Genomic DNA, 15164 nt, shown 5'->3' with positions numbered 1-15164 from the left:
AAAGACTACTTCCGATGAATGACTGCATTGCAGGACTATATTACTTGACTTTCAGAGGTGCACATCATTTTTGAAATCAATGCAACTTTAATACAAACCACTGACACTAAGCCCAGTTCAGATGAGTCTGGAGTCTGATAATGCATGTGCAGACCACTCAAACACAAAGCCAAAATTTTACCAGCCATTAACACAGCTTCGTTTGCTTTCGTCTTCAAGATTTGTTTACACCCTCTGTAAACAAAAGAAACCCGCAAGCCACTACTCTGGTGTTCATGATTGTAGCTAAGGAATTTAAACTGCCATGACGAGACGCACGGGGCTTCTACTGTAAGTACCGCAGAGAAATGGTAGGAAATTTTCCTAGCATTCCTTACATACTCTCAAAGGGTTCTTCGTCTTGCGGCCAGGGAAGGCGTCATAATCTGTTTCAGTGACATGCCGATGATATTAAACAAAATATAAAACAGAAAGGGCCGATGGAATATGAGACAAGCTTTAAAATGAAGTCACGATATTAATAGCGTTTTAAAAGTAAATCGTGCGCTCGAGTGATTCCCGATGCTTTCAAATGATGGCGGACTCCACCGACGCCAATAATCTGGCACAAAACAAAGTCATTACATATCGGATCACGTCTAAACACACATGAAGAAAGACTTGGGCAGGAAAAAAAACGTGAGCGGACAAAACCGGGGAATGCCGATAAATCAAGTAATCCCGCAATGATGAACGAATTACACAACATGAACCTTCGTCTGCTTCTCCCCCTGAACCAAGTTCAGATCTACGAACTGAACTTAAAGATACCAAAGTGACTACGAATGGATGTTGAGCGCGGCGAACAGACGTAAATTAATGTCTGCTTTACCCAATGAAAGCCACCACAATAAACTCTGAGCTTTCATCGAGATGCTTGTCCGGGCGTAAAGGAGCGTTTGACTAATCAATCTAAAACAGATCTTAAGGAATAAAAACCCAGATGATCTGGAATACTTGTCTGAGTATGTCGTTGGCGGTGGGAGCCACGTGCAGTATTATCATGCTCGGCAATTGAAGTTATTGTGTAGAAAATATCGCACAATTACATAGCCGAGGGCAAAAAAAAGCATGAGGAGAAACTTAGTACATGGAGCTAAGATAGATTGTCAGTGCTTTAGGTGACCATGCACGGCTACCAATGGCTTGGCCAATGGCTTGGCCAATGGCTCGTACACGCAACGAATCGTAAAAGTCCGTAAGTAACGACTTCCGAAAGAAGTGAGCCCACCCCCAATCCCCTGAAAATAGAGGAACTAAGGTTCAAAAGTATAATTATTTTTCCAATCAATAACCTGAATAACGTACGATAAACTGATGACGATTCAACTAGGGAAGGTATAGCTTATTCCAGGAGGCGTCATGAAGCGCCCTGGTAAAACAAACCCCGCAAAATTTTCATCAAATAACAAGAAGGTACTAACAGGAACTTTTCTTCAAATTGAAATTACTAGAATTGAAAACTTTCCATCAGTTTTAGCAGGAACGCATAAAAAGAACGTTTAATCATATTGAAATTAAAAACTCGACCAGAGCAGTTAAATATTTATTAAGCAAATTAACGTAGCAGTGCATCATGAACAGTAAAAATAGTTTAAGGTATCTTACATCACGGCCCACCCATGTGCCAGCAACACAAATTTGAACTAGAACGAAGAATTTCAAAACGATTTATAAAAACTCATTGCTTTTTTCCAATTACACCCACAGCCTTGGAGGAATACAGCCCTGTTCTCATAGAATTTAAAAAAAATAAAAAAAACCACCTGGAGGAGATCGATACTTACAGTAGAAGTCATTTGCGTCCCCTCATGGGGTGAGAGATTCTCGCGCATATCAACTTTCTTTCCTCTCGTAAATTCTCGCGCGTCAAGAGATGCGCCGCACCCGCGTTTTAGGTAAGGGAATCCCAACCAATGCTTACCTAACTTTTTCAAGATGCTTCTTTTAGTCCTCCCCCAAATCTACACACGTGTGTTTCACTTGTGGAAGTCTGTCGATTTGGACAGTGCTTGGGTGAGAGATTCTCGATCGCCCCTATCAACTTCTTTTTCTCCCGTAAGTTCTCGCTCGTTTAGAGATGCGCCACACTCGCGTTTCAGGTGCCGGCATCGCAACCAATGCTTCCCTAACTTTTTAAAGATGCTACTTTTAGCCCTCCAACAAATCTACACACGTGTATTTCACTTGTAAAAAACTATCGATTTGCACAGTGTTTGGGTTGGACATTCTCGCCCATACCAACTTTCTTTTCTATCGTAAGCTCTCGCGCGTTTAGAGATGCACCACACTAGCGTTTTGGGTGCAGGGCTCCCAACCAGTGCTTACCTAACTTTTTAAAGATGCTAATTTTAGCCCTCTCCCAAATCTACACACGTGTATTCCACTTGTGGAAGTCTATCGATTTGGACAGTCCTTGGGTGAGAAATTCTCGCCCCTATCAACTTTCTTTTCTCTCGTAAGATCTCCCGTGTATAGAGATGCGCCACACCCGCGTTTTAGGTGCAGGGATCCCAACCAATGCTTACATAACTTTATTTTAAAGAAGCTACTTTTAGCCTACCTCCAAATCTACACACGTGTATTTTACTTGTGGAAGTCTATCGATTTGGACAGTGCTTGGGTGAGAGATTCTCGCCCCTTTCAACTTTTTTTCTCTCGTAAGTTCTCGCGCATTTAGAGATGCGCGACACTCGCGTTTTAGGAGCAGGGAACCCAAGCAATGCTTACATAACTTTTTAAATGTGTTAGTTTTAGCCCTGTTCCATATCTTTAACGTCTATTTCATTTGTGGAAGTCTATCGATTTGAACAGTGCTTCGGTGAGAGATTTTTGCCCCTATCATCTTTCTTTTCACTTGTAAGTTTTCGCGCGTTTAAAGATGCTCCACACTCGCGTTTTAGCTGCAGGGAGCCCAACGAATGCTTACCTAACTTTTTAAAGATGCTAATTTTAGCCTTCCCCCGAATCTACACACGGGTATTTCACTTGTGGAAAACTATCGATTTGCACAGTGCTTACGTAAGAGATTCTCACCAATATCAACTTTCTTTTCTCTCGTAAGTTCTCGCGCGTTTAGAGATGCGCCACACTCGCGTTTCGGGGACCGGGATCCCAATCAATGCTTACCTAACTTTTTAAAGATGCTACTTTTAGCCCGCCCCCAAATCTACACACGCGTATTTCACTTGTAAAAAAACTATGGATTTGCACAGTGTTTGGGTTGGACATTCTCCCCCGTATCAACTTTCTTTTCTCTTTTAAGCACTCTCGCGTTTAGAGATGCGCCACACCCGCGTTTTAGGTGCCGGGATCCCAACCAATGGTTACCTAACTTTTTAAAGATGCTACTTTTAACTTTCTTCCAAATCTGCAACGTTTATTTCACTTGTGGAAGTCTATCGATTTGGAAAGTGCTTGGGTGAGAGATTCTCGCCCCTATCAACTTTCTTTTCTCTTGTAAGTTCTCGCGCGTCTCGAGCTGCGCCACACTCGCGGTTTAGGTGCAGGGCTCCCAACCAATGGTTACCTAACTTTTTGAAGATGCTACTTCTAGCCCTCCCCCAAATCTACACGCGCGTATTTCACTTGTGGAAAACTATCGATTTGCACAGTGCTTGGGTAAGAAATTCTCGACCATATCAACTTTTTTTTCTCTCGTAAGTTCTCGCGCGTTTAGAGATGCGCCATACTCTCGTTTTAGGTGCAAGGATCCCAACCAATGCTTACCTAACTTTTTAAAGATGCTACTTTTAGCCTTCCCCTAAATCTACACACGTGTATTTCACTTGTGGAAAAGTGTCGATTTGCACAGTGCTTGGTTAAGAGATTCTTGCCCATATGAACTTCTTTTCTCTCAAAAGCTCTCGCGCGTTTAGAGATGCGCCACGCTCGCGTTTCAGGTGCCGGGAGTCCAACCAATGCTTACCTAACTTTTTAAAGACGCTACTTTAGCCCTCTCCCAAATCTAGACACGTGTATTTCACTTGTAAAAAGCTATCGATTGGCAATGTGTTTAGGTTGGACATTCTCGCCCATATCAACTTTCTTTTCTCTCGTAAGTTCTCGCGCGTTTCGAGATGCGTCACACTCGCGTCTTAGGTGCAGGGATCCCAACCAATGCTTACCTAATTTTTTAAGATGCTACTTTTAGCCCTCCCCCAAATCTACACACGTGTATTTTACTTGTGGAAAACTATCGATTTGCACAGTGCTTGGGTGAGAGATTCTCGCCCATATCAACTTTCTTTCCTCTCGTAAGTTTTCGCGCGTTTAGAGATGCGCCACACTCGCGTTTCAGGTGCTGAGATCCCAACCAATCCTTACCTAACTTTTTAAAGATGCTACTTTTAGCCCTCCCCCAAATCTACACACGTGTTTTTCACTTGTAAAAAACTATCGATTTGCACAGTGTTTGGGTTGGACATTCTCGCCCATATCAACTTTCTTTTCTCTCGTAAGTACTCTCGCGTTTAGAGATGCGCCACACTCGCGTTTTACGTGCCGGGATCCCAACCAATGGTTACCTAACTTTTTAAAGATGCTACTTTTAGCCCTCTTCCAAATCGCCAAGGCTTATTTTACTTGTGGAAGTCTATCGATTTGGACAGTGCTTGGGTGAGAGATTCTCGCCCCTATCAACTTTCTTTTCTCTCGAAAGCACTCTCGCGTTTAGAGATGCGCCACACTCGCGTTTTACGTGCCGGGATCCCAACCAATGGTTACCTAACTTTTTAAAGATGCTACTTTTAGCCTTCTTCCAAATCGCCAAGGTTTATTTTACTTGTGGAAGTCTATCGATTTGGACAGTGCTTGGGTGAGAGATTCTCGCCCCTATCAACTTTCTTTTCTCTCGTAAGCTCTCGCGCGTTTCGAGATGCGCCATACTCACTTCTTAGGTGCTGGGATCTCAACCAATGCTTAGCTAACTTTTCAAAGATGCTACCTTTAGGCCTCCCCCAAATCTACACACGTGTATTTCACTTGTGGAAGTCTATCGATTTGGACAGTGCTTGGGTGAGAGATTCTCGCCCCTATCATGATCAACTTTCTTTTCTTTCGTAAGTTTTCGCGCGTTTAGAGATGCGCCACACTCACGTCTTAGGTGCGGGTATCCTAAACTTTGCTTAACTCTCTTTTTAAAGATGCTAGTTTTAACCCTCTTCCAAATTTCCAACGTGTATTTCACTTGTGGAAGTCTATAGATTTAAACAGTGCTTGGGTGGATAGTTTTAACCATGCAATTTACTTTTCCCTTATCTTTTCTCGCGCATTTAGCTATGCGGTACACTCGAACTTTTGGTGTCGGGATCTTAAACTATGCTCACTGGGCTTTTTAAAGATGCTAGTTTTGGCCCTCTCTTAAATTTACACATGTGTATTTTTTACTTGTGGGAGTCTTTCGATTTGGACAGAGCTTGGGCAAGAGATTCTTGCCCATATCAAATTTCTTTTCTCTCGTATGTTCTCGGGCGTGTAGAGATGCGTCACACTCCCGTTTTTGATGTGGGGATCCCAAAGTATGCTTACGGGGCTCTTTAAAAATGCTAGATTTGGCCCTCCCCCAAATCTACACACGTGTATTTCACTCGTGGAAGTCTGTCGCTTTGGAGAATGCTTGGGATGGAGATAGTCTCCGTACCCTCGCGTTTTTGGTGTGGGAATCCCAAACTACGCTTACCTCGCTTTTTATAGATGTTAGTTTTAGCCCTCTTCTAAATGTCCAGCCTGTATTTCACTTGTGGAAGTCTCTCGATTTGAACAGTGCTTGGGTGGATATTTTTAACCATGTCAGTTTACTTTTCCCTTGTCTTTCCTCGCACGTTTAGCTATGTGGCACTTTCGATCTTTTGGTGTCGGGATCTTAAACTATGCTCACTGGGCTAGATGCTAGTTTTGGCCCTCTCTTAAATTTAAACATGTGTATTTTTTTACTTGTGGGAGTCTTTCAATTTAGGCAGTGCTCGGGTAAGAGATTCTCGCCGATATCAAATTTCTTTTCTCTCGTAAGCTCTCGCACGTTTAGAGATGCCCCACACTTGCGTGTCTGGTGTGGGGATCCCAAAGTATGCTTACGGGTCTTTTAAAATGCTAGATTTGGCCCTCCCCCAAATCTACACACGTGTATTTCACTCGTGGAAGTCTGTCGCTTTGGAGAATGCTTGGGATGGAGATAGTCTCCGTACCCTCGCGTTTTTGGTGTGGGAATCCCAAACTACGCTTACCTCGCTTTTTATAGATGTTAGTTTTAGCCCTCTTCTAAATGTCCAGCCTGTATTTCACTTGTGGAAGTCTCTCGATTTGAACAGTGCTTGGGTGGATATTTTTAACCATGTCAGTTTACTTTTCCCTTGTCTTTCCTCGCACGTTTAGCTATGTGGCACTTTCGATCTTTTGGTGTCGGGATCTTAAACTATGCTCACTGGGCTAGATGCTAGTTTTGGCCCTCTCTTAAATTTAAACATGTGTATTTTTTTACTTGTGGGAGTCTTTCAATTTAGGCAGTGCTCGGGTAAGAGATTCTCGCCGATATCAAATTTCTTTTCTCTCGTAAGCTCTCGCACGTTTAGAGATGCCCCACACTTGCGTGTCTGGTGTGGGGATCCCAAAGTATGCTTACGGGTCTTTTAAAATGCTAGATTTGGCCCTCCCCCAAATCTACACACGTGTATTTCACTTGTGGAAGTCTGTCGATTTGGACAGTGCTTAGGTTGGAGATTCTCGTCTATATCAACTTTCTTTTCTCTCGAAAGTTTTCGCGCGTTTAGAGATGCGCCACACTCGCGTTTCAGGTGTAGGGATCCTAACCAATGCTTACCTAACTTTTTAAAGATACTACTTTTAGCCCTCCCCCAAATCTACACACATGTATTTCACTTGTGAAAATCTATCGATTTGAACACTGTTTTTCCATTTCACTGAAAAGCAAAGTCTTCTCGAATTAGTTTAGAGCGTCTGGAACTCTTATATATCGCCCAAAATCCTGGAAATCGACTCAAAGTTTGTCAAAATCACGCTGCACGTAGCCCGGTATCGGCGACTCTAAGCACTGTCCAAATCGATAGATTTCCACAAGTGAAATACACGTGGGTAGATTTGGGGGAGGGCTAAAAGTAGCATCTTTAAAAAGTTAGGTAAGCATTGGTTAGGATCCCTGCACCTAAAACGCGAGTTTGGCGCATCTCTAAATTTAACTTAAGAGAGGAAAGAAAGATGATGTGGGCGAGAATCTCTCACCCCGTTGCCGTGTAGAAAACCTGCTGGACAGCACAATTGCAAGACATTTGAACCAGGTCTTAGTGAAGTATCTAATCAACCGAAGTTCTGTATTATAAAGACGTAACTGGTATATATTATAAGCTTAAAAACTGATTTTGAATTATAAAAGAAAACGGAGGCGATCCATCTATGACCTACTGCCAGAATGGAACCCAGACCACGTCGGTGGGAGCCGAGCCCGGAAACCGTGAACAAGAGAAACGGTCGTACTTCAACGAGGTTTAATTTCAGGCTCGAAGCCAACGTCATTAATTAGTAAGGACTCATAAACACATCAACTACAAAAATAACTATCTCACGCTAAAATATAGACATTCGGTAAACACGCCTAAGAGCCAAGAAACGCCTTGTGGAACCTAAGAACTACACGAACCTCGATCACAAGATGACCACGACATATAAAAATGTAGATAGTTAAAAAAAATGGTTAATATTTCTCACCAAAAATGTAGCAAAATGTTCGTGATGAACCAGCTCGGCTTATCAGCAATTAAAGCATTGTTCTTGTTTTCTGTACCTTTTCATAACCAATTTCTACAATCGTATAATAAGTCAAAGATCTTCTCCAGTACAGCTCTTAGTTCCTGATCTAATGCCTAAAACTACTGAGCGTTTTGAAAATTTTTCGTGCGCTGTGTCTTTTTCCTTGCAATTGTGCTTTTCACTCCCATTCACTCGCTGGTGCGTATTCGCCTTCAAATCTTTAAGCTTTCAAAACTTTCACTATTACATGTATGTTATTATGAGTCCTGCGGTGACTGCTGCTTAAAGAACTTTGCAACCTTGGCCTCAACACAAGCTGCGTAGCCTTCACGATGATAGGCACTGAATGTGTCGGGAGTGAAGAACTGATTAGCCGTGATGTGATGAGGAAACTTTCCAAGCAAACAATCAGAAATGCAGTGCGAGCTGCCGTAATAATGGCAACAGTGACAGCAGCAAAACGTCAGTCTGTTCGCTTCAAGATCGGTTAACTCGGGGCTTTCCCCCCACTTTTTGTGGTCGGGATCATCTAGTTCGACGCCAAAATGTGTCCAAGGTTTTGGTTGCTCGGTTTTCTCTCTCTCTAGTGGTATACTCTCAGATGGGTGTCTGGGTGCTACAAAGAGTATTTCGCCATCACTTAGTTTGTTGTCAGCCTTGTCATAATATTGAACTTTGAACTGGTAACTCCTTGGTCTTTGCTCTGACTTCATTTTCAAAAACTTTACCCTGATGTCTTCGTTGATGTCTCTGCCGCTAGTTCCTTCAAACGAGCAATGGAGCTTCTCTCTCGCCAGATTGAGAGCAGTCAAAAGCGATTCCGCGTACATCTCATCACCAGGGTTACAGGAACCATCAAAGATGACAATTTTCTTCAGCTTTTTGTCAAGTAGTGGAAGCAAGGCGAGGTTCTCGAAATGGCCTCCATCACTGAGTCGCAGTATTGGCGGAGGATGTGTACCAACGTTATTGATGCTTAGAAATCCGCGGATGAAGCGAACAAAGAAGGTATGTCTAATCCACCAACTAAAGAAAAAAAACGCAAATTATATTACATAAGGTATGATGGGCAAAAGAAAAAGAAAAACGTGAGGACTTGGAGCTGACTGGTTCATAGCTAACGGAGCTTATCCCGGTTTCTGTAGTATGAAGCGGCTAGGAGTATTTCTACTCCCCCCTGGACGAGATGCTAGTCCATCGCGGGTCACTCCCTCGCAATTTATTAGGTTTCCCCAACAATTCGCCGGTACCCATTTATACTCCTGGGTGGAGAGAGGCACTGTGAGAGTTCAGTGTCTTGCCCAGGAACACAACACTGTGTCCCCGGCCAGGGTTCGAACCCGGACCGCTCGATCCGGGGACGAACGCACTCACTATGAGGCCACCGCGCCTCCAAAGCGAAGGTCAACGCTATGGTACAGATAAGCGGAATACTTAAGTAGTTTTAAGCAACGATTTTTTTGCTCCGGAGTCGAGCGCACTAACCATGACGCCACCGCGCCTCCTAGTATTGCTGGTAGTGGTTGGTAATGAAGGTGGGGATTGTGGTGTGACAGAAATTGCCGCACTGCTGCCTAAAGTGGTTGTGTTCCTGATGATGGTCATTGCCATGGTGATAGCGATGGTAACTGACGAGCGGTTTTCAGTTGAGTGTTGAAAACCAAAAGCAAAGTAATTATTATTCTGGCCAATCAAAAAGGACACAGCCAATCCAGTGAAACAATCAAAGCTCGAAGTCATTTGCAGCAGAGCAAAGCGCGGGAAAACGTGTATGAGCGAGTCGCAATTGGTTCTGGTTATATTAACTTCTCATTGGTTGAAAAGTGGCACGAGTGTTTTTTTAAACGAATCACTTAATACAAAACCAAAGAAAATGCAATTTACTTTCAACACTTAAGTGAAACCCGATCCAAAATAAGTGGTGACAAAGTTATGATGCATGATCTATTTTGTGCAATTGTAAAGAGTATGGCAATATTGCAATTTATTAAAGTAAACAATGTATTGTAAATGGCGTAAAGTGAAGGTGGCGTACAACTTGAATCCTTAGCAGTGTGTGTTCAATAATATATACAAAAATGATCCGCAATAAAGAGCACCTGAGGAAAAGTTGCCATCTTCCTGGCTCCGTCGACCCCGTCTTTGCCATAGCAAGCCCAGTCAGTAACAAAACAACTACAATGTGAACCAGCACCAAATATTCCACCCAGTGTTTACTGTGTCCCACCCAGTACACAAATGGTAACGCTAGAAGAGGAATTACACAGCAGATCTCAACCAGGGAAGGTAGTACGTACTGCAAGAAAAAAAACACACACATTTGCAGTGTTGATGAGTCAGTGTTTCATATATATATATATTGAAGACAACGTTAGCTGTGACAAAGGTTGTTGATAGTGATACAGTTGAAAGGTTAATCCCGGAGAGGCTCCCATGCAAAAGGACGTTTTATAACCCGTAAAAAGTACGACAAACACCCGTTCTTTTTATAGGAAAGTCCAACCCACGGAAGATGAAAATGACACCTTTAACATACCTGCTTTATCTTTCCAGCTGTGCTCTCTCTTTGGTCTTGACAGTGGCGCTGATCACTTACCATCTCATCTCCCATCCCAATTCCCAGCAAGTTCAACAGGTCCAGCACCATATCCAGTCCATTCTCATAACTCCCCATGTCGTAGCTAACAGCAGCTCCAGATGTCGCCATGGCAGTGGACAACCTCATGTGTTTTGGCTCAAAACGTCGGCTCAATTCAGATGATTTTTCCCAATCACTACCAATAAGTTTGACCCCATTGGGTGAAAATGCAATCAGCTGATGACTTGATTTGGCACCGCTGCTAATCTGCCAGTTGTTGACTGTAATGTTACTTATGAATATGGGTAAAACATCCTTGAGATCGTCAAGATTCAGTTCTTTGTTTGCATCTTCCCCCTTGATAAGATCATATATACCTTCAGCTGGTCTTACACAGTTAGGGAAGACGTCTTGCCATCGGCATCTTGCTGTGTTCTCGAAGAACGCGTCAGACAGTCGATATCTGCAAAAAGGTAAAAAAAAAAAATGTGCTTGTTTCATCCACGCCTTGACAATGAAGGAAAGTCTGCTTGGTCAAGCCATGTAAAAATAACGAGCTGCCATCGCTAGTTCTCTGCTATTCGGGAATGTTTTACATATGTCGTGCTAATTTGAAATACGATGGAAGTGCGCTTTTTATCGAGGATTTCGTTTTCAAGTTCCTCCTCTTTATGCCGGTTTCAGATTCTAGGCGTATCTCAAGCTCAATGATACCACGCCGACTTGACTGCGTATCATTAGTAACCACTCCTGGATATTGTCCTCTTCCCACCCCTTAACGAGATATTTTGCTTACAGCGGTCACTCCTCAACTTTCTAGTTTCAGTCATTACACCTGGAAATGGTATAGAAAGAGGCAGAGAACAACAACATCTTGTCTGACTTTTATCTCAGACTTCTAAGAGTCTCTGGACTGCATTAATCTGACAGCTTACCAAAAACTGTTAAAAAACTGACGTTATATTCTAAGTATAGCGTTAACACAAACCTGTAGTAGATGTTAAACAAAGATTGGTGAAGGGGTCCAATGAATGGGAACAGTATGATAGCAATAGCACAACCAATCAAGATTGGATAGAACACTTCATCTGAGTATGGCAACGCTCCGAACAAATCAGTCTTGAAGACTCTCCAGCTCACAAAAAGTGTGTAGGCATAGAAAAAGAGGAAAATAGCAGCAACGTTACGGACGATGGGAAAGAAAAATGGAAGAAAAAGAAAAACGATGAAAACCAAAACCTTGATCCAGGTTCTTAACGGCCACAGGAAGTCATGTGCAACCCAAGGAAAAAAGGTCAAGGCAAGCACCAGTCCACTGAGGATGGAGAGAAATCGAAACACGTTTTGCCATTTTATCAAATCTTTTATTCTTGACAGGATAAAGAAAAAAACCCAAAAAGCAAACGTTATCAAAAACAGGGCCACTCGTCTGCCGGGGGGTTGGCAGTCATCATAGAGCTCCAGTATTAGGAATGAAGTCTTGGCACCCACGGTGACTGAGGGAGCACAAGTGCTGTTCTCTCTTAAAATCCCACCAAAAAGAACGTCTACAAACACAGCTATAGGAAATGCATAAGGTAACCACAGGACACATGGCAAAATGATCACAACAAAGATCAAGAGAAGAGTGAAGATAATTGACTGGCAAATCCCCCACCCGGGACTTTGCCAATTGCACATGTACCCAGCATTGTTCCGCATTTTCTCAAAGAATCGTTTTTGCCACACCTCATCAGGAGTTCCTTCTTTTGGACGTTGTTTCCAGTCAAGAAAAGCCGCCCCAGTGTAGCCCCCTCCGGAAACACAGCTCAAATACTCCAGAGGAACGCCATCTTGTAACATTCTACGCAGAGCACCAGAGCAAAATGCAGCAGACCGAATGCCTCCCCCGGAAAATGCAATGCCAGTGGTCTTCTCTGGGTCCGGAGGAATGGACCCACCCTGTTGGATTTCAGAGTTGGGATCCAGACTCTGCTCGAACGGTCGACCATCAATACAACCACTGGGTGTTCCAGGACGGGATGTCTTCTTAACAAGTGGTTCATTAGAAGGGATGAGATCAACAACTATCTCCTCAGGATCGATCTGAACTTCGACAAGAGTACCAGCCATATCTGAAAGTACAAATTAATAATATATCGATTTAGCCAAGCCTAAAACCGGAGCTCTTCAGGGCTGGGTTGTTGAAAGCCCGATTAAGCAAATTACCTAGGATGAGAAAGAATTTTGATTTGAGTTTTGTAACTTTGCGGTGAAGTTTTCTGTTTATATTGTTTGGCCCTTTGTTTTGAGTTTGAATAATCTCAAACTACATTAAAGCAGTGAAAAACATTTTTATACTTCGGTTGACCTTTTCCTGGTTTAGCGTTAACCGGCTTCCGATCAAATCATCTGGCCCTGATTACAATATTAGTTAGCCTTGCTTGAGCCTGCGATCCAATCCAAAACCATAACATTAACCCAGCGCTCAACTTTAAGAAAACATGTGAGCTCGATGAGCACTGAACTTGAGCCCGCAATATTGTCACATGACACTGATCAGTGAAAAGCTTGTTTTGACAGGTGTCAATCGATAACATAGATGTCCAATGTCAAGGATGTAAGCCGTAACCCAAGTCAAATATGGTCAATCAATTTCCTTTGTTTGTGTCCTCTAAACCTCACCGGCAAGCTGAATATCTTTAATATATCAAAAGTTGGCTCTATTCAAGACTAGAGTGCAGAAGTCATAACCTATTTGAGACCAAAGTGGTCAAAATCGACACCCTATTTTTGACCAAAACGACTACAAAACCATACCCTTTGGGACCGCACACACGTATACAGCCCATATAAGGGGGTAACCCCCCCCTACCCCAGGAAGTATCCAACAGACTGTTCTAGAAAAATACTCTTTAAGAAAGCACTGTTACTTATGCATATTCCCACAGCATTTTGTTGTTCCCCTGGCAAACTTCCACTTGTGTTTATTAAACTCAATTGAAACACTGAAAAAGGTTTTCATTACTCAAGCTAGCAGCGGACATTACAGCCTTGCCATTACGGAACACACCAGAAGTGAACAATGTAATATTTGTGATAAGGATTGTGATTAGTCGGGTTAATATTGGCCAGGTAAATAGCCACAGAATACTGCATGGGGTTAGCTTTTTTGGAAGTTTCGGAATTTAAATCACGCAATATTATATTTGTATTAATTTAAGACGCAATGAACCATAGCGAAGTATCCATGCCCCTCTGCACGAACGTACGTCTTCTTTAGTTACGCTCCAGTTAGATGACTGTTAAATAAGAGCTGTACCTTTATTTAACAATGTTTATGTAATATTTTTAGGTATACTTCCATGCGACCTTTTTCCAAAATGCCAGTGTCTGTTTTAATTCTGTCCAGTTTCGAAGAAATATCGAAATCTTCCATATTCTAATTGTTCCTTCCCTATTTCTTCGGTTAAGTTATAGAATTATTATTTGTTTTGTTCTAAAACTTTAACTTAATCCCATTCTCTACCCGGAAAAATGACACAAGATTCATGATTTGATTTTTAACGTAACCATGTACGGTAAGCAATAGGTGTCTGTCTGTAAAGAAACAAGGTTTTAGACAGCCGTGAACAACTAATTTAGATTAGCATAGATCTTTATAAATAAACTGTGTTCGCCTCGATCAATACCACTTATTAGAGCACGCAGAATATTACTCCATCAAGACACTAAATGAACAATGTCGTTAACACATAAGACTTACCTTAAGACGATGTTAACAGACTGAGACGCAAATCAAAATGAACGATTCAACGTTCCAACCACGCTTTCTTGAAGAATGATCGAGCACACGACTAGACTCACGCGCTTTGTCTATCAGACATCGCGTGACAGTGACACAATAAGGCCTGAGCGGGGCGTGATCGGGGCTATTTTGCATATTTCTTTGTTCAACAAATAAAAGCCACTGATTTATTCGGCGCAGTCAGCCATTGAGTCTGACATCCAATTCAACAAACAAATAGTAAAGTATCATCATCACCCCAATGATGATAGTTAATTTTGTATCTGGAAGCGTGCGACGGGATTGTTCATCAAAGTGGCTTGTTAAATACACGATTTTCAACACGTACCTAATCCGTATTTGCTCCTCCCCCTTTCCCAATTGCAACCCCCGGAGCCAACCCGAACCATGACGTTGATATTGACCTAAGATTTCATCAGAAAATAACAGGTCTTTACATGCATCGGGCCTTTTAAGTCGTGGACTCGCGAAGCGTAGGAACGGCTATCGTTCGGGTTCAGAATATGCAGATTTCTCACTAACTAAAATAACAGGTCTTTACATGCATCGGGCCTTTTAAGTCGTGGACTCGCGAAGCGTAGAAACGGCTATCGTTCGGGCTCAGAATATGCAGATTTCTCACTAACTAAGATGTAGACAAATCAATAAAATCATAAATATTGTGCTGCAAGCAGCGGGTTATTTTTCCTTTTTTTTTCGCGACCTGGTTAATCATCTTCAAACCCGTTCAAGCGTATACAGTAAAAATCCGCAAAGAAAAACCTAGAATTTCCGAGGTCAGGCTAACCAGGTTCTTATATTTCAGGGTAGTTTTTCACAATTCAGGCTGATTAGGTTCTTAATAGGTTCTTAAAGATGGTATATATTGCACTTTAGGTCTGTAGCTTTATGGAAAACATATTTCAAGTGAAAATCAAACAAAAAAAATAATGTAAATCAGAGAAAACGTAATATACACAATAACTTTTTGTCAGAAGTTTCTCACACAATAATAATAAT

The 15164-nt window shown here is 42.2% G+C and overlaps 1 protein-coding gene across 1 annotated transcript; it reads right to left on the bottom strand.

Annotated features, from left to right (window-relative positions):
* Nucleotides 1–7524: 7524 nt before the first annotated feature.
* Nucleotides 7525–14436, bottom strand: LOC110056228 (uncharacterized). The gene is made up of 5 exons (XM_020762686.2): nucleotides 14124–14436; nucleotides 11367–12492; nucleotides 10337–10841; nucleotides 9900–10096; nucleotides 7525–8826 (listed from the first exon to the last, which is right to left on the bottom strand). Exons 2-5 carry the CDS (start codon nucleotides 12488–12490, stop codon nucleotides 8058–8060), a joined length of 2595 nt encoding a protein of 864 aa, XP_020618345.2. The 5' UTR covers nucleotides 12491–12492; nucleotides 14124–14436; the 3' UTR covers nucleotides 7525–8057.
* Nucleotides 14437–15164: the final 728 nt, after the last annotated feature.

The sequence above is a fragment of the Orbicella faveolata genome, unplaced genomic scaffold (genome assembly GCF_042242905.1).
Source record: "Orbicella faveolata isolate gen_17 unplaced genomic scaffold, um_ofav_v1 contig_24, whole genome shotgun sequence".
Lineage (NCBI taxonomy): Eukaryota > Metazoa > Cnidaria > Anthozoa > Scleractinia > Merulinidae > Orbicella > Orbicella faveolata.
The sequence above is the reverse complement of the archived record's forward strand: the minus strand, read 5'-3'. Positions and strand labels throughout refer to the sequence as shown.

Excerpts from the sequence above, each read along its gene's own strand:
- LOC110056228 (XM_020762686.2), bottom strand. The coding sequence starts at position 12,490 with ATGGCTGGTACTCTTGTCGAAGTTCAGATCGATCCTGAGGAGATAGTT. Across the intron at positions 10,842-11,366 it reads TTGTTTAACATCTACTACAG|ATATCGACTGTCTGACGCGT; the intron begins GTTTGTGTTAAC and ends ACCTTTTTGCAG. Across the intron at positions 8,827-9,899 it reads AGATGGCAACTTTTCCTCAG|TTGGTGGATTAGACATACCT; the intron begins GTGCTCTTTATT and ends TTTTTTCTTTAG.